Source organism: Dasypus novemcinctus, chromosome 30, assembly GCF_030445035.2.
Source record: "Dasypus novemcinctus isolate mDasNov1 chromosome 30, mDasNov1.1.hap2, whole genome shotgun sequence".
Taxonomy (NCBI): Eukaryota; Metazoa; Chordata; class Mammalia; order Cingulata; family Dasypodidae; genus Dasypus; species Dasypus novemcinctus.
In genome coordinates, this window is record NC_080702.1 from 35,999,744 (window position 1) to 36,019,570 (window position 19,827).

General features: G+C 36.1%; 1 protein-coding gene across 1 annotated transcript; it reads right to left on the reverse strand.

The window, feature by feature from the left end:
• Window positions 1-629: 629 nt before the first annotated feature.
• On the reverse strand, window positions 630-9,801 carry LOC101437325 (vomeronasal type-2 receptor 116-like). The gene is made up of 5 exons (XM_058290357.2): window positions 9,526-9,801; window positions 7,362-8,168; window positions 6,410-6,637; window positions 5,493-5,616; window positions 630-1,552 (listed from the first exon to the last, which is right to left on the reverse strand). The coding sequence occupies exons 2-5, from the start codon at window positions 8,103-8,105 to the stop codon at window positions 630-632; spliced, it is 2,019 nt and encodes a 672-aa protein (XP_058146340.2). The 5' UTR covers window positions 8,106-8,168; window positions 9,526-9,801.
• Between the last annotated feature and the right edge of the window lie 10,026 nt (window positions 9,802-19,827).

The following is a 19,827-nucleotide window of genomic DNA, read 5'->3' on the forward strand; positions in this document are numbered from 1 at the left end:
GGTGCTGAAATTAGCAAGGAAATGTATTATCAAGTATAAAGGTGCTGAAATTAGCAAGGAAATGTATTATCAAGTATAAAATAAATGTTGTAATCATATTGAGCATAGTAAATAGTTGTGGTTTTTGTTCAAGAGGGGAAAAGTCAAATAAATACATTAGGGAGTTCAGAAAAATGAGTTGTTTATACGTAAGAATTTATTATTCTTAAAATCTGGTCATGGAAATCTGGGAGATAATAAGGAATAGTCCATAAATGGTATTGGATCACTAAGACTACCATAAAGAGATGAAAGAAAGGAAATGTTGATAGTGTTTATAAGGGAAATTAGGAAAACAGAAGTGCAAAACAAAGTGGGAGAATATCTGTAAATTTGGTAATTATATACACAATGAATGCAGAGTACCCATATTCATCAGTGTATTTGATACGAGGAAACAAAAATGTAATTTAAAGTTAAAAATTTAGATGGCTGAAAGATGTGTTCCTGAACACTTTGAGAGAATGTAGGAAATTCATATGTTAATTGATGGTAAATTACATTATATTTATATCTAATACCTGAATGCAAGCATGGAGTAGATTTTCATCAGTCTCCCTATTTGTTTTAGTAACCAAATGAGATAAAACTTAAGAAGACTTATTGCCCCCAGAATGTGTTTTATTCCATAACCCATGGTGAGTGTTCCTATCTGGCCTTAAGAAAATAATATAGCACTTTGGAGCAAAGATGCAGCCTAGTAATCCAGCACTGGAAGCCAAGATGGAGAAGATCTCCACAGCTGCCATGACCTTGCCCTTGGTGCTGTGGTAGACAGGGAGGAAAGTGACCCAAACACTGCAGAACACCAACATGCTGAAGGTCAAGAACTTGGCTTCATTAAAGGTGTCAGGAAGGTTCCTGGCCAGGAAAGCTACAATGAAGCTCACAAAAGCCAGGCAGCCCAGGTATCCTAGGACACAGTAGAAGGCAGAGGCTGAGCCCTTATTGCATTCGATGATGATATAACCAGGCTCAGAGTGTGCATCTTTATCAACAAATGGAGGAGAGGTTCCCAGCCAGATGCCACAGAGTGTCATCTGGATCAGGGAGCAAAAGGGAATAACAAAGTTAGGTGCCCCTGAAATCAGCCACTGCCTTATCCTTCTCCCTGGAGCAGTGACCTTGAATGCCAGAACCACTGTGATTGTTTTGGTCAAAACAGTGGACACAGCCACAGTAAACACAATTCCAAACGTGATTTGTTGGAGGATGCAGATGGCTGTGTTTGGGCGACCAATGAAGAGTAAGGAGCAGAGGAAGCAGAGCTTGAGGGAGATGAGAAGGATGTAGCTGAGGATCCTGTTATTGGCCTTGACTATGGGAGTTTCTCGGTATTTCACAAAGACCCCAAGAATAACCGCAGTGAGAAAAGAGAAGCAAAGAGCTGTGCAGACCAGAGCCATACCCAAAAGGTCTCCATAAGCCAGGAAGGTCACAACTTTTTGGAGGCAGTGATTTCTCTCACTGTTTGCATATTGATGATCTGCACACTTCACACACTCATCCATATCTGGTGAGAAAAGCAACATGTCATCAGATCATGTTCAGTAATTTTAACTTTTTTATAAGTCCCTGAAAGAAACACATTGGATACTTTTATTCTTTTTTGTCAACTTGCATTGAATTCACAAAAGTGTGTGTTATAATCTGTTTATTTTTCTTCCCTCAAACTTTCTCTTAGAACTCTGACCTTCTTTCAACATTCAGACCTTCAATTGGATAGGAGTTGCTCTTTTCATTTAGTGTTGAGTTTCGATTTCTTCTTAGAGATATATTTCTTCTAGAAATATATTCACTGGTGGGTAACATATACTCATAAAGAGCACATATTATAATTGCATGATTTATGAATTATGAAGAAGGAAACACATGGGTAACAATATAAAAGCCAAAAACTGGAACTAAGCTGCCCATCTGAAGCTCCTTTCCTAACTTCTTCAAATAATTACATCTCCCACATCTTCGAAGATGCTACCTTGCTGATTTCTAACATAGATTACTTCTGCTTGGGTCATTTTACTCAATATTATTTATATGATATTCTTCTATGTTACAGTATGCAGATATGTTTTCTTTTTACTAACACTTCTAGTCTGCTAAACCTTCATTCTCTTCACTCTGCACCCATCTGCTAGTAACGTCTACTCAACTTCCTGACTCTGCAGATTTGGTACTTCTAGACCTCTCTTATAAGATATTGTACAATATTTTTTCTTTCTTTAACTTTCATATTTCAATAGTGTAATATTTACAAGTTTCTTTTAATTAGCCTCATATCTCAGAAATTCATTTTTTACTTGTTGCCAAATAATGTACTGTGGTGTGTATGTCCCATATTTTATCAATTTAGCTCTTGATGGACACTTGCATTATTTCCACGTTTGTATTATGAATAATGCTTCTATAAATATTGTACACAATTACCATTCTGAGAACCTCTTTTCACATTTAATATAAACCTAGAAGTGGATTGCCAGGTCATGTGGTGATTCTATACTTCAATTTTTAAGGAAGTCCTATAATGCTTCCCACAGTGGCTGAACTAAATTACATTCCCACAAACAGGCGTTAGAATTCCAATTTCTATGATTCCTCTCCAACAATTGTTATTTTATATTTTTAAAATACAGTTATCTTTTTTGGGTGTGAAGTAGTAAAAACTATTCACTTATACTGCTGGATAGATTTCAATTATATTAATACATCATATTTTATTTACACATTTTACTGGTGATAGATGATTAAATGTTTATGCGTTTTGATTACTATCGATAGTGCTGCTCTGAGCATCTTTAGACATCCAGTACAAATATGATGCTCCATTACTGGGTCATATGCTATATAAATATTCATCTTTCTAAATAATGCCATCCACTTTTCCAACTACTTACACCAGTTTAAATTTTAGCAATCAACATTCATTTCCTTGTACCATGTTCCCTTAGACCCTTGACATGGAAGTTGTTTAATTTTTGCTATTATGGGTGATGCTTTGAGCTTTTTCACTATAACTTTTGTTTGGAATTTCTTGGAGAGTAGTTAATCTGTACACTAGCTCATATGTGCTTTGCACATTTCAAGCTTTTTTTGAGGAAAGAGCTTGTGCTCAAGCCATGCCCTTTTTAATGATGTATTTTCTGTCTCTCTTGTGATTTAGTAAAAGCATATATATGCTAGGAATGATTTCTCACTGGCTAGAACTATTTTACACATTTTATCCAACTTTGGTTGTTCCCTTCTATTTCCAATTTGGTAAGCAATGGTTTTGTTGTTTGTTTTTAAATAATGAATGGATGCTCAATTTTATTCAATGTTTTCCTGAATTTTTTGAAATGATGGTTTCTCCTTTTCAAGGTGCTCATGTACTGATTTATTTTGCATAAAATAAACTTCATCACAATAAGTTCTTTATGTTATATAGCTGGATTTGGATAGCAGCTTTTCTTTTCAGCAAATATGAGTTTAGGCTCAAGAGCAAAATTGACCCATTATTTTATTGCTTACAGCAATGTTATCAGACTTTGGTATCAATGTTAAGCACTTCTCGTAAAATTAAATGTGCAGTTTTTCCAGATTTTCCTAGTATCTGTAAATGTTTGAGTAGATAAGGATCCTTTTTCCTTGAAAGTTTGGTTGCCTTTTTCAGTGAAGTCATTGGTCTCCCAATTTTTTTTAGTAGATATGTCATTTTAAACTATGGTTTAAAACCCAAACGGATATGAATATTTTCAGATTTTCCATTTTTCTTGGGATGGTTATGGTAACTTTTATTTTTGTGGGAATTTGAGAATTTCATTTAAATTTTCAAATATTTTGGCATGAAGTTATTTTTACTATCCTTTTATGATTTAATATTTCTGTACATATTTCCCACTTTTAAATCTTTTCACTGTTTATTATGCAAATTTTCTTAATTCATTATTCTATCAATTCATCATTACCTAACAATTTGTCTTTCATTAGATTTAGCTTTGAGTTTTATCCTTTCATATTTGTCTTTTATTACATTTTCTTTTTATAGTTATTATTTTCAATCTTCCACTTTCTTTATGTTTATTCTAATGTTATTATTTTAGTTTGTGATACTTAAACATCAGATTTTTTATATTTAAATATGCATACTAATAATACACACATAGGCATATAAAATTTAACATTAAATATTAGTCTCTGAAGATACCTTTAGCCCTATCATATAAGACACGAAATGTGGCAATTTCAATTTTAAACATTTCATAAATCCTATCATACTATTTACTTTAAACCGTGGGCTATTTAATAGTGTATTTCTTAATCTCCAAATGTATGAGAATTGACTTTGTAGATATACTATTCTTTTACATGTGCATGTGGAGCATTTACTCAAACTTGCTTATAACCAATGTGTACTTGAATCATTTTCCCAAGTTGACTAAATGCCAGGTTATATCATCAGAACAACATGTCTCAAAAAACTGAAACAACAGTAACCATTTCAGGGAATTAAATTGCATATTAATCACCAAAAGAATCTTAGAAATTTACCACCATAGAAGTGATTCTATATTTTAATATCATGAATATGAATAATTTCAAGATGTTAATTATACTATGAAAATAATATTAAAGACTATTCTACATCATATCTCAAACTCCATCCTCAATATTCTGTGTGATCCTGTCACATTGAAACTCTTTTCCGGTGCTCTGAATCTCTGAATATTATATGCAGTGGTGGTTTCCTTTTCTTCATTTAAAATAATTTGGCCAAGATTTTATTCCTCCCTTCACTCATTTTACATAATACTAATTTCCTGCCTCTCTGAAGAACCCATGAGACCCGTCCTCTCAATGCAGGTACGGGTCAACAGGTTCCTGTTCAAACATTCACTGTGTGCTTTAAGCATGGACCAAAAAAGTCTATGTTTTTCTCCCCAATTATCTGGGAACTTGAGGAGAGGGAAAACTAAAACTCCTCATCAAGGGTAAGTTAGGTCATCTTCATTTGTACACAATAGAAATAAATATTTCTAAAATCATTCCCAAACATTCTGAGCGGCTGCTCTGTGTCATGAACAGTTTTAGGCACAGAAACTGAGGAAGGTCTAAACACATTACATAAATATAATCTAAACAAGCTTTCACTCAATATGGAAATCAGGTACTTGGAACACCATGTACTAAATTACAAGAGAGCAAGGAAAGGTGTATTAATTTTGTGGTATCAACAAAAGGGATTCCTAGAGACTATTTGGCCTTACATGTGTCTGAACAATGACTCAATTAAGCTAGTTCTGGGCAGAGAATTGGTGTCATTTCAAAGGGAAATATTTTTTATTGTAAAAATGAAATACTATACAAAGGAAGGAAGAATTTTGTTTCTGTAGTTGTCCTCCAGATTCTTTCTAATACCTTGTATGAATTGGGGATATAAAGGAGATTTGGGGACATTTTTGTGGGCATAAACTTACCTGTCTCATTGGAAATCTCATTCTCTGGGCAGGGAGTGCAAAGAAAACAACAGGCAGCCTTTCCCTCCTGAAAGGTTTTCCTGAATCCAGGAGAACACTTCTCACTGCATACAGATTTGGGAGTCTGGGAAGAAATCAGAAACATGCTCTTAACAGTGAATCTTTAATTCATCAGTATTTAGATTGTTGGCATATTGGAGCACCAACAAATTTAAATTTCAAATACCGAAGTCAAATTAATTGATAAGATATCAGGTTTATAACATGGTATGAAATATAATAACTTAGATATGTATCTTAAATAAATGTTTTCTTTTTCCATCCTTTGGATAGTAGGTGAGAAAATTTATCAAGTGAAATGGTAAGTGGTTAAACTAATAATCCGGTCATGTACTTAGCTGGAAGGAGGGTATAAAGCCTCTGTGTTGGTTAGGTTAATGTATTAACACGGTCACTGTTTGGTCAAGTAAACTCTGGGTTAATTGTTATAAAGCATATTTATGGACGTTAGTCATCATGTAATAAACTGCATAAATGGCTGATTACATGTACAATCAACCAGGGAGATTTCTGTCAACAATGAATAAGGTTTTTACAATCAGACTACCTTAAAACAGGAATTGATTTCAGGATTTGGAGAGAATTTCCCAGCTCCTGTTTGGACAGGCAGCGTCTCCTGGGAACTGATCAAGGGCCTTCATGGTACCTTCATTGGAGCCCCTGTTTTCAGCCTGCCTGCAGAATCTGGACTTGGCCATCGCCATGGTCACATGAGAGAATTTTATTGAATCTCATACTATTCACAGATATCTCCTGTTGATTCTGTTTCCTTAGAGAAACTTGCCTATTACAATCTCCTTGACAAGATTTTTGATATTTTGTTGTAATACTACGCATGGTAATTGGGCCCTACCCACCTCTGAAAATCCTGTGGCCCATTCTATCACCTCCTCAGATATAGACAATTGTTGATCTCGTGGCACAGCTGAGTCAAATTGTCCTACTTTAACTTTAAATCCAAAACCTTCTGGAAAATTCCAAAAGTTGAGAATGTCATAACTGGCTTCCAATTTCCCTTCATCATCAAAATACACTGGGTCACCAGCAGGATTGTTAAATGGGATGTTCTTCAGAAATGGGTGAAGCTAAAAGAGACACACCTGTGAGGAAGTGGGTCCTCTGATCAAGGACAGATCACCAAGGTCGGAACATCCCTGATCCTCTGTAATCCCTGCTTCCTAAGGCAATTTTATTAACATTCAATTAAGTAAAAAAAAAAGAAACCTTAAGGAGGACTAAAATGTCACGGCATAAAATATTAAGTTTTAGGGGAAAACTCCAAATACAACGAGATGAAAACAATCTGTGAGTGTGGAATACAGACAAACCTTATTAGAAGAATCATATCTAAACACTCTCAATTGCTAACTGAATTCTCCCCAAGCAAGGTCATCAATATCTGAAGAGCTTGCAGAATTAAATGATATAATTTATATACAGTATCTAACAAAGTGCCTAAAGCTAATTCAAAAACTAGTTTGTCCCTGCTGTCATGTAATTGTTCAATGGAAGAGGTCTAGGTATTTTATATTAAAACTTTAAGTGAGCAGAATGTTGAGGGCCTTAGTAACAAGAAGCATTGCCGTTGACTAATAACTCCTTCCCTCTCTGCCATTGGCACCTTCCTGTTCATTACCATTTCTGCATAGGGCTAGATTTACCTCTTAGACAGTGAACAAGCAAATCATCTCTGACACTTTTCAAGAGACAGCCCTAAACTTCTTGACTTGAGCATATGCTGCATTCCAAGAAATTTATGATTATGACATATTGTGAAATACACATGCTGTTCAATGGAAGAGGTATTACCTGCCAAGGGTAAATCACCAGTTCAAATCCATTTTCCACTGACTGTACTTCTACTTGTTGAAGAAGAATTTCATGAAGGCTCTGAGCCACAGCATACACTGCATTATAAACATTATAACTTCCTTCATTCATGTCCTTGTCAAATAGCCACCAAGGCAACAACTCCAAGGAGGCATTGGGAGGACAATTCTCCAGAGTGTTGCAGTCAGATTCAGAAACCAAGCAATCAAAAGAGACGTACCACAATTTAGTGAGATAAAAGTCTTCTGGGTATTTTGAAGGTTTAACTGTCTGGATGAAAGTTTTGAAACCAGGCATATCAGCAGTGTGGTGGGAAAAAATGAGGGCCCCATGGAGTGAGTCAAGTAAAAAGTTTCTCTCACTGGTGGTAAAATCCCACTGTGAGGTTGTAACCCAAACTTTCCCTAAAACTAAGAGTCTCCATCTCCAAAAGCTCAATCCCATTAGGGAGTCGGAGTCACCGTAAATGACAGTCACATTCACTGATGATTTTCTGATCTGGAAATGATATTGCCAGTGTTTTGAAGAATATGTCCTCTCAGTGACAGGGATCATTTCCAAGAAGGCTGCGCAGACTCCATTTTTGTCCATCTCTGCCCTCAAGTCCCAAAGAAACTTTACACCTCTCTTGTCTTCTGAGATGACTAGTCCCACCCAGTTCCAGCTGAAATGGAGCATCACTGAGACCATTGCAAGGGCCAGAGTTGTGTCCTTGGGGGCCATCTGATAAAGAGATGACCGCTTGCCATCATCACTCAGTTGTGGGTCATAGAGGCCAAAAGCAAGCTAAAGGTAGGAGTGAAAGAGCTGGTATGAGAAAGAAGATTGGTCAGAAGCACAAAATCAGCCCTGATGAAAATTAAACAATGTATTATTTTTTATTTATTTTATTTTTTATTAAATTGTCTTTTGTTTTTAAGATACATAGATCACATACAATGCTACCTTAAAAAATATGAAATTCCCACATACCCAACACCCCAATCCACCACTACTCCTACATCAACAACATCTTTCATCAGTGTAGCACATTCACTGCATTTGGTGAATACATTTTGGAGTATTGCTGCACCATGTGGATTAGAGTCTACATTGTAGTTTATACTCACCCCCCCCCCAGTACATTCAGTGGTTATGGCAGGATATTAATGTCCAGCATCTGTCCCTGCAATATAATTTTGGGCAACCCCAAGTCTCCAAAATGCCCCTACATCCAATCTCTTTACCCCTCTCACTGCCCTCAGCAACTATAGTGCCCACTTTTTCCAGATCAATGCTACATTTCTTCCATCACTAGTAAGAATATTTCTGTAGTAGAATATCAGTAAGTTCACTCTAATCCATATTTTACCTCTCCATCCTGTGGACTCTGGATTGGTGAAATCCACTCCACTTCTATATCAAGAGGCACTCAGATCTCACATGGGTGATGATTGTGATTCTCCTACTTTGAATTGTAGGCACTCTCAATTCCTAGTTGTGGTGGTTGACCAACTTCAACCTCCCTGTTAGCTGACCTGGGTAAGTAGATACAACTCCAGGTACTGGTGCTCCTGAGGGCTACAGAGACACACAGGTCTACAATCATGGCAGCTGACTCTGGAGTTCAGTGCCTTGTCAGTGGACCCTATTTTGGAATTTGTGTTCCTCAGTGTGATGGAGGTGGACTCAGATGTGATCTTTCTACACATGCCTCTTCTGTCACTTTTACTGCACCTGTGGTTGGCACTGGGGTTGGTGTATATCCAGGAGACCTGAACCTCAAGAATGACCAAATTGCAGCTGGGCCCTGAGCCTCAGCAGAGTTGTAAATCCTACTCACTGGTTCATTAAACAATGTTTTAAACAGGAAAAAGGAAATATTTGCTCTTCTTACTTTCTAATAATCTCCCTATCCCTGAGAGCATATTGGAAACTACTTGATCAGTCTCAACGGTCTAGGAAACTCCTTTGGCTCTACTCACTTGGTTTCACATATGTTCTAAAAAATGACATGTGGACATCCCATCATGTCACTGTGTATTGGCTGTAACCTTTGAGACATGAGTAACCACAATTTCTTCATTTGACCTTTTCTTTTAAGGTCCCTGAAATTAGCAAAGGAAACATTAATTTATCTTCCCTCCCATCTAATGAGGCTCACCTGTGGAATTTTGTAGAGTTCCAGCAGTGTCCCAATCTGGGCAGAAACTGCCCATGTTGTTCCTGTAAGGGCTGCTACAGACTTGCTCTCTTTCCTACAGGTGTAATTAGGAATGTCCTTGCCCAGCCCTGATTGCCAAATGATGGGATTCTCCAATGTCCTCTGTTCACTGTGTAGTGAATTGTACAGATCAAATCCTAAAGTAATGTTGGGCAAAAGATGGGGGTTCCTGTTGATCTCTTCAATAGCAAAAACCAAGGCCAGAACATACTGGTAGTTCTTGGTCTGAAACCTGTATGGAATGCAAAGTTATATTTAGACAGAAGACTCAAATCATGATTCTATTCAAAGTCAATAAAATGACCAAATTAAGGATGAAAGCAGAAATTGAGTCATTCTTGATTAGTGCTTCTGAAGCCTTGGAAATCAGCTAATCCTAAAAGAGCTAAAAGATATTTGAAGGCTATGACTGAATTTTGTATCTTTGGAGGAAGATGATACTGTTTACAAAGGAAAGTGTAATGAGTGAAAAAATTCATAAAGGATTTTTAATTTATTCTTTATATCAGGAAACAAGAATTATTTTTTCACATTAACACATTATTAAATGGTTTATATAATAGCAGGATTATTGTCATGAGTTTAGAGTAATTCCAACTGAAGGGTATATCTCTTCAAAAGTTCAGTTCCACAGCATAAGCAGAATTGGATAAGAGAGGCAGAGGGGCATAACATCTGTTGGGTGAAAAGTGTCGACAAGAAGATCGATAATCAATTAGCCTTAGGTTCTACCCCATCAAGTTGTGGACATGCCCTCTTCCAACGGTGACATACTGGAAAGAATGTCAGAGCACAGAATAGGAAGAATCATGTAAGGCAGGAATATTTGGGAGAAGGAAACTGATGAAGTGCAAGGTGATCCGTACCTATACCTAACAGGACTGGAAACACTGTAGTATACTAAAGGGAAAGGTGTCATGATGTCTAGGAAGTCTCTTAACCATTTCTTAATCAAAATATTACAATCCTAATAACTTTAACAAATAATCCCAGATCTTCCTTTGTACTCCCTTCATATGACCTTTACTCTTTCATCTTTATTGTTGATTTGTGCACAGTTCCACTTCCTTTATTAATAGCTCCTTTTGCAGGACAAATGAAATTCCTTTCATATTTTTACCTGGCCATTGAATTTCCAAGAAGAACAAAAGTCTCCTGCATCCATTACAAACATTCTTTTTCACAGGCTTGATTAACACACTAGTAGCTATCGCTTACTGTGCATTTCAACAGTTCGACACAGGTTTTCACGTGTGCTCAATCAATCAAACTTGTCAAATTTTTCAAACATAATTTATGTTTAGTAGATATATGTTGTCATTTTAGAGAGAAATATTGAAATTTCTCACTATGATGCCTTGTTTATACCTTGTTTCATTATTTATTTGTTTGAGGATATTATATATTTATAATAATTGCTATTCGTTTGTGAAGATTTGAACCTTTTTTTTAATATGAATGTACCTACCGCTCAATTCCTAAGGATGCATTTATCCTCATCCAGATATAAATATACTTACCTCTGGTTAATTATGGTTTTTAACTTTTGTAATCTAGGGTATCTTTAGAGCTACACACTTTGGCTTTCAAGTTTTCATTTTTCTTTATATGTGTCTTATAAACACATTTTACAAGGAAGTAGGATGGTATAGTCCCTATGGAAAAAAAAAATGAATTATCTACTGGAATCTCTTCCACAATATAGAAAAAGAAGGAGCACCATAGCCGTGACAAACACCAAGCAGAAAATAATATGAAATAATCGTAAAAAAGTACTATTAGCGAATTAGGTAATAGTTTATCAGTCTTCACTTTTCTGCAATGATAAAAAGGTGCACACTCAAATAAGTAGATGAAGCATTAAAGAACATTGAGCATCTAACTGAATATATTTGTTTAGGAGAAGAGTATTTTCTTAACATGATTAAACACAAAAACAAAAATGACTTAAATTGAGAAATTAGAGTTTGCTTAATGCAAAGATAGTGAATCAAAATTGGAGGTGGCTGAAGGTCAGGCATGGAAGGATCACCCCCACACAGGGGCTGATCTGCACAGTCTAATACAATCCCCATTCAGGATCTGAATGGCCAAAACCATTAGCCAAGTTTGCTGATGCAGAATGTCATATGCGTCATGTATTGTGGGATGCCCTGTGCTTGAAGAATCCCTGAACAAAAAGCATTTTCTTTAAAATCAAGGGGAGGATGAGTTTTGTTAATTCCAGGATTGCCTTGTACCTTACTGGCATTGCTAGCCTATTACAAAATGCAATAAAATAACAGGCAAAAAAGAATGGAAAGAAAGGAGCAAACCACAATCTTGCTGGAAGCAAGAGGTTCACATGGGAAATGCAAGAGAAAACGTGAAAAGTATTTTTAATTGAAAAGGAAGTAGCCAATCAAATATGTACAACTCTTAACAATGTTTAAATATAATATCAATAATTTATTAAGCTTTATGGGAAACAGATATGGTAGCAATAGATTAATAATAAATTCTTAATATTAATAATGATATAATATTGGGCAATTTCATTTATATATTTTAATACAAGTAAAAATTAATATAATTCGTAATTGATATTATTAAGACATATTTTAACAATAAATGCACTGTAAATTTACCTATAAATCAATTTGTCTGTTACCTGTAAACAAGACCACAAAGCTCTACTGAGGAATGTAAATGCATAAGAAACAGGGAAGTGGGTCTAATTCAGTGGTTGAGCACCTGCTTTCCATGTAAGATGTCCCACACTCAATCCCTCGTACATCCCCCAAAATATTACAACTACGTCAATAGTCTACAAACGTTCTATAAAAGTTTAGTAGTAGTATTATTGAATTAATGAAAGTTTTCTAATAATGATTGAAGTAATGAGTGCAGAAATATGTGATAATACCAAATATCATTGATTGCACACTTTTGATGAATTGTATGCTTCATGAATATGTATCAATAAAATTGATTGTTTAAAAAAAAGTTAGCAAATTAGTAGATTCCCAGTTACCAGGGCACAGAGGATGAGGTGAAGGAGAAGGTGGAATTATTTTTTAGTGGGCATGGATATATTCTTAGAGATGATATACACATTTGGGTAATGGATGTTGGTGATGGCAGCACAATAATCATTTGGAATATTTGAGTGGTATATATGTTATTATAAACTATTTTTAAAAATCATTGAGACATTTATAAAGTTAATGTTAATACAGCTTGAGGTTTCTGGAAATATGGTAAGTTCAGGAAATTATTGAAATAATTGAGAACACTAAGGGGAGAATATAACAGAAAAACCAGTAATTGCAGTATTTAATTAGGCACAATATTTTAAACAGAATGGGAATGGCATTGGAAGATATGGATAGATCAACAGGACAGGACAGAAAATGGAGAACCAGTCTGTGTTTAAGTGACTATTTCACGCATTATCAAGCTGGTCTTGGAAAAATGAACTGTTTCATTAGTGATGAATGTATATAATTTTGGAATATAAAATGAGGTAATCTACTACATACTTGAGGCAAAATCTTTCCAGTTCTCAAAGGAAACACAAAGTAGTAGAATAAGCACATCTATTTATCAACCTGTAGATTACGGAGACATTGCCAGAAAGGCACTCAAAATAAAAGAAAATATACCTAAATTTTACTTTAACTGAAATTTCAAGGTGTTTTTTATTTAAAGATATGTTACGGAAAAATATTTAAAGCTAGCAACAACATAATGATGAAATGAATTTTTAATGAAAATGCTCTTGTTAATTCCACTAACAATATTCTTAAAATGCGAAAAGCCCTAGATGTGAATAGAAAAATGTCTAAAGCCCTGAAAGGCAAATCGCCACACTCTGAGGTGGTTTAAGTGGATAGCAGAATCTAAGAAGAAAAGCAGTTAGTGAGTACTCTTCTGTCAGACATTACACCACTCTTTCCCTCGGCCTTATAGGGGTCTTAAAACAAGCTGGGACAGATGAGAAAATCTGGCATTCTACCCCAGGAAATTCAGGTCGAAATGTCCCTGAAGAGCCAAGCTCTACTCCTGCATTAAAAGGCAGCAACCAGCAGCATCCTTCAGAATGAGGTGTGTGCATCAGTCATTGATGACAATGGGACAAATATATTTTGGAAAATTATGGAGAGGAAATAAGCAGGGAAGCATTGGAGGAGTATTAAAGAATGGAAGTGATAGGCAGACAAATATCCAGAAATGTGAAGACAGAAAATTTAGTTGCAAACTCCTTCGAACGAGAAAGAGGTCCCAAATTTCTAACCCTTCCATCCCCTGTCAAAATTTTGCGGAACTGCTTGCAAATTATATGCTTCAGGCACTTTCAAAAAGCATTAACGCATCATTTTACTGAGTGAAATCCCCTCTTCTCACATGAGCAGAAACTATCTGCTGGAATCTCCTGAATTTTTTTTATCAATTTTTTTTGAAACGTGATCCCTTGAAGTTTCACTTCATCAATTCATTAATTCCACCATCAGATATAGAACTGGCAGTCTCAGAAATCTAAAAACGGAGGTAGTTTAAATGCCCCCATGAATCAGAATCAAGCTGGAGTTGAAAATATCTCACAAATGATTCATCTCTTATACCTGGTCAGGCAGGCTGTTCGAGGAGGCATGAATGAAGCATGAGAGGTGATGATACAGAGATATTTCAAACAGTAGCCAGATGCCTACAGTAAGAAATCTGACCATGCGTGGGGGACACATATACCTGGGTCATCTTGGTAAGAATATTAGTGACTATCTTCATGGGGAAAGAATAATTAGCAAACCCTTGTTTGGGGAACAGATATTTACCTGAAACCTTTTAGCCAAGCTCTAATGCCAAAGGATAGGTTTTCTAAGACATATCACTTGATCCACTGCTTGTGGCAGCAGACTCAGGAGGAAAGGCAAGGAGAAGTGGAGCTTTTTGGAGAGGGCTGTCTCACTTGGATTCCAGCACTGGAAAAGGGAAAGTCATGGAAACTAAAAGGAAGAAAAATAGAATATTCTCGTTCCCCTTTGAAAGAAAAAATAGCAGTGGGAAGAAACAAAATAAATTACTCACATCCTGGGATGTGGGTAGCAGGTGTGAATGGCAGGGCAGGTAATGTGGAGAATGTTGATCAAACCATCAGCAAATTGCCTAGGCAGCATTCAACCTAATAATAATGCAGAAAATGAATGAAAAAGCACTTACTGCTGTAAATAGACTTCCTTGGTAGGCTGGGTGATCCAAAAATTTGTTAGAAATGTATAAAGGGGGAAAAATCCACCTATAATCAGGTCTCCATCCTTAAATACACTGGGTTTCATTCTGTGGAAGCAGGTAGGATCTGTTAATCGCCATGCAGAGAGGGGAAGCTGCAGGAGCAGGAAAATAAAAATCAGTGGGTACATCGCAGAACTGTCTCCATGAATCACAGCCAAAGCTTTACATGTGTGCAAAGTATTTATCAGACAGAGATGAAATGGAACCTGTAGCCACAAACAGATGTATCTATAGATATAGATATAGATATATAGATATATATATATGTGCATGTATGTGTTTGTGCAGGATATTATTATGATCTGGAAAGGGGAGTCTAATTTCTCCAATGATCTCTTTTTGCTAAGCTTTTCCATATCCTCAAAGACAACAGGGGGAACTGAACATATTTTGCCCTTAGGCTCTGCATCTGAGGTCCTGTGCCCAGGTGTAAATCAATGGTTGAAAACATGTTTGGATTATCCTCTTCACCCATCGGCGCTATGATTTCATCAATAAGGCTCCAGGGACCACCTCCTCTCCAGGAAGTTTTTGCCTAAACTTTGTCAGTGCAGCAGGTGTAGTCAATGAACTAGTGTCCATCCCATCAGAAAAATGCTGTGTCATGAAGGAAGGACTTATGCTGGTCAAGTTTTAGGAAGAGCATCCTGGGATCATGGACTCCAGAGTCCATTGATATGGGTATCCTAAAATACATAGGTCCCAGTGTAGCAACATATACTATATGGCAGACCCAAGTCTGCAAGCCTTTCATTTGATCAGTCACCCACACGTCGATGTGTCTGTGCCCGGATAAGAAACAGTCATGCTAAAATCAAAACTCACAAATCAGTACCTTAAGAGCAATGTAGAAATAAATGTGCATTTTGAATTACTAAAATTGACACATGTATTTACACCTCAGTCCTTATAAACCATCTTAAACCCATACATCAACAAGTTATACTGATCCATTCCTTCACCTCCAGATTAATTTCCACTAATATTTGCATTTTTGTGGGAGCATGGTCTTATGTTGGAAACTCTTTTCTTTTCTCAACATAAGACAGAGAAAGTAGCTGGAAAGCACCTCACACACTCTACCACATTGAACATCTGTGGCACATGCAACACCTATAGATTTCTATTACCCTGGTATTAAAAAAAGGGGAGAGGGCTTATGGCAACTGACTTTAAAGGGAATTTAAAGATGTGCTCATTGGGCAAGCACATCCACTTACAAGTGAATCAATAGTAAAGGTAAGGAGTTCTAAGTTGTGGGAATACACATAAATTTATGGTCTACACCACTCAAGTTTGCCTTCTCTGACTAGAGATAGTTAATGATCCCTTAGGCTATGGTTGGTAGAGCTCATGTAACCCCAGAAACAGACAACCTAAACAGACAACAAGGCTTATTCTTTCCCTTTCAGGTAGGAGTGAAGGTCACATGTCACTGTGCTCCACTGTGGCTATTTTGCAGTCTTAGATGCTGGTAAATTCCTTTCAATATTTGAGGATATATAGGGATGAATATTATTCCAAAGATTAACGGGAAGTTTGTGGTCCAAGGGTTCAAAATTGGCAGAAAGAGCTATCAAAATGTAAATGCAATCATATCCAGGTGGCCCTTCCCTGGTGATATTGAGGAAAAATATCCCCTTTTCCAATACATGATGGACTAAAGAAGACCTACCTTGTAATATAATTTTTCCCTTCTTAATTCCTGGCTTTGTGACTGAAATTTCAATCATTCTAGTTTTCAAGAAATTGTTGCTTGGTTCTAGATATGATAAGGAGGCTAATGTGGAATAGTGTGGGGTCAGGAATTGAGACTCCAACTTTTGACGTGGGACTTTGGAAAATGTTTATGAATGTAGAGCAATGCATTTGCTCAGAAAGGTGATAAGTCTGGAATCTGAGAGGAAGTTGAAAGTCTTGAAATATTCTGAATCAGGTATAAATACAGTTTTCAGTTAAAAAAGCTTGTAGTATTTTAACTTTATTTTTAAAGAAGTTTTAGAGTAAAGAAATGTTAGAGCAATAACATAGGGGATATCAATGGTTCTTCTACCACCCCCATTCATATTTTCCCCTATGAATAACATCTTTCATTAGTGTGGAACACTTGTGTCAATTGATGAACGCATATTGAAGAATTGCTACAAACCACAGGCTATAGTCAGCATTATGGCTTACACTTTGCACCATGCAATTTTATGGGTTTTGTCATTTATAATGGCTTATATCTGTCTTTGCAAATTCATGCAGAACAATTCCAATATCCCCAAAATGACCAATGTTGCACCTATTCTTCCCTCTCCCTCCCTTCAGAACCTGTGGTGACAACTCTCTTTATATCAGTGTTACAAGATGTTCTTAATAGGGGAAAATATGACAGAGAAAAGGGTTGGAAGAAATGAGAATTTCCTATATTTTCAAACGGACTTTTCTTTAACCTAAAAGTTCATTGAAAATAAAGTGAAAAAAATAAGACACTGGGGGACCATACAAAACAAAGTATAAACATACATAAAATATAACAGTATATTCTGTTTGTAAGACAGTTTTGGGAAACATAAATAAAAATATAATGAGAGAATAAAAAAGAAGAGCAGCTGTGTATGACGGAAAGCATAGAGAGATCAAGAGGTCATGATTTTGCTTTTTGTTTTTTATTTTGTATTATTATTGGAATAATGAGAATGCACTAAGAATGAATGAAGTAATGGATGCGCAAATATGTGACTACATCAAATATCATTGATTGTACATCTCAGATGAATTTATGTTTTATTAATACATGACAATAAAATTGATTTGTTAAAAAATAACAGTTCACAGAGGACTGAGGTTGTAATTTTAAAAACTATACTTGAATATTTATGAAAATCCTACCTCTGTGTTAAAGGTTCATGAGAATTCATTGATGCACACAGGAGTGAATCTTGAATGGAGAGAGAAGTTTTAATACTTAAGATAGCATATTAATATTGCAGTGCACATGAGGAAAATTATTAATAATAAAGTTAGTTTGACAGTCAACAAATGGGAGATTAATTCACTTAGGAAAAATATAACTAATGTGAATTAAACATGAATTTAAATGAAATATAAGTAAGCTCCTCAAGGAAGCATGTGATGGATGTGTATGCCTTTTAATTCATATGATTTGTTTCTTTTTACACATAACATTCTTTCTTCTTTGAGATATGATTGGGGACATTTATAGGGCATATAGTTATCCTAAATGATATTGCATGGGCAGGTGCTGGATATTATGCATCCTGCCATAGCCCACTAATTGGACTGGGAGAGAGTGTAAACCACAATATAAATTATTGTCCATACAGTGCAGCAATGCTATGAAATGTAATCACCAAATGCAATGAATGTGCCACAATGATGAAAGAGGTTGTTGATGTGGGAGGAGTAGGGTAGAGTGGGGTTTGTGTTATAGGGAACCTCATATACTTCATTCCTTTTTTTATTTATTTTTATTTTTTAATATTACATTAAAAAATATAAGTGGTTCCCATATACCACTACCCACCCACCCCAATCCTCTGACTTCAACAACCCCCTCAACCACAGCGGCACAGTCATTGTACTTGGCATACACACCCTGGAGCACCACTGCACCACATGGATAACAGTCCACATTGTAGTTTACACTCTCCCACAGTCTACGCAGTGTGTTTTAGCAGGATGTTGTAATGTCCAGCATCTGTCCCTGCAACATCATTCATGGCAACTCCAAGTCCTGAAAATGCCCCCATATCACATCACTTCTTCCCTCAACCTGCCCTCAGCAACTACTGTGGCCTCTTTCTCCAGATCAGTGCTACAATTTCTTCCATTACTATTCACAATATTTCCATAGTAGAATGTCATTAAGTCCACTATAATTCATTTTTTTTCCCTCCATCCTGTGGCCCTGGGATGGTGATGTCCACTCTACATCTATATCAAGAAGGGGCTTAGATTCCACATGGATGTTGGATGCATTTCTCCTGCTGGCAGCTGCAGGCACTCTCAGTTCTCTGGTTTGATGGTTGATCATCTTAACTCCCTGGTAGCTGGCCTGTGTAAGTCCAATGAACGAGAGGGTAGGAGTTGTCAGACTCAGAGACTCAGGGCCCAGCTGGCACATGGACAGTCCAGAGATTCAAGTCTCCTGAGTATACGCCAACCCTAGTATCAATGACAGGTTACGTAAAAGTGACAGAAGAGGCATGTGTAGAAAGGCAACATTTTTTGTGTTGTATGTTTATTCAAAAAATACAATTAAAAATAAATTTTAAAATGCATATATAAATCACAAAGAGATAGAAATGATAAAGAAAAATTAGAGAACATGAAAGCAATGAATATACTAGTGAAAATAAATTATCAAATTAGAGTATGAAGAGCAAAATCTTTACCTGAGCTGAACATACTCATCAGAAGTTTGACATTTGAGACATAGTTATGTGGAAATTATCAAGACCTCACAATAGTGTGAAAGAGATGAAAAATTTTAAGAAAATAAGACTTACAGAGTTTCTCTAGAGTAATTCCAGCATGAAAAATGTTTGAGACATAAAAAGCAGAGTGAATAACTGAAAATCGAAATGTGAAGAAATAATGTAGGAGAAATTTCCAAAACATATGATAGGTTTTTTTTTTCCTTTTAAAAGATAGCCAATATGTGATACATAGAGCGAGTAAAAATCAAGCCACCCATGAATACGTTGGGGTGAATTTGTAGACTATGAAGGATTTATTAGTTTTTCCAGGAACCACAAAGGTCAGATTACTGACAAACTGCCAAAGTAAAACACAATAAAACAAACAGAAAATATTAGCGTTGAATTCATTATTTATTGAATGTCCAGAAACACTTATGAAGGTACTGTAGAAGAAAATAATAATGTGAAGGTGTTCATCTTAAATGATAGAAGTAACACATTCCTAGGCTTGGTCACTTTTCTGAAAATAATCCTTTTTTTC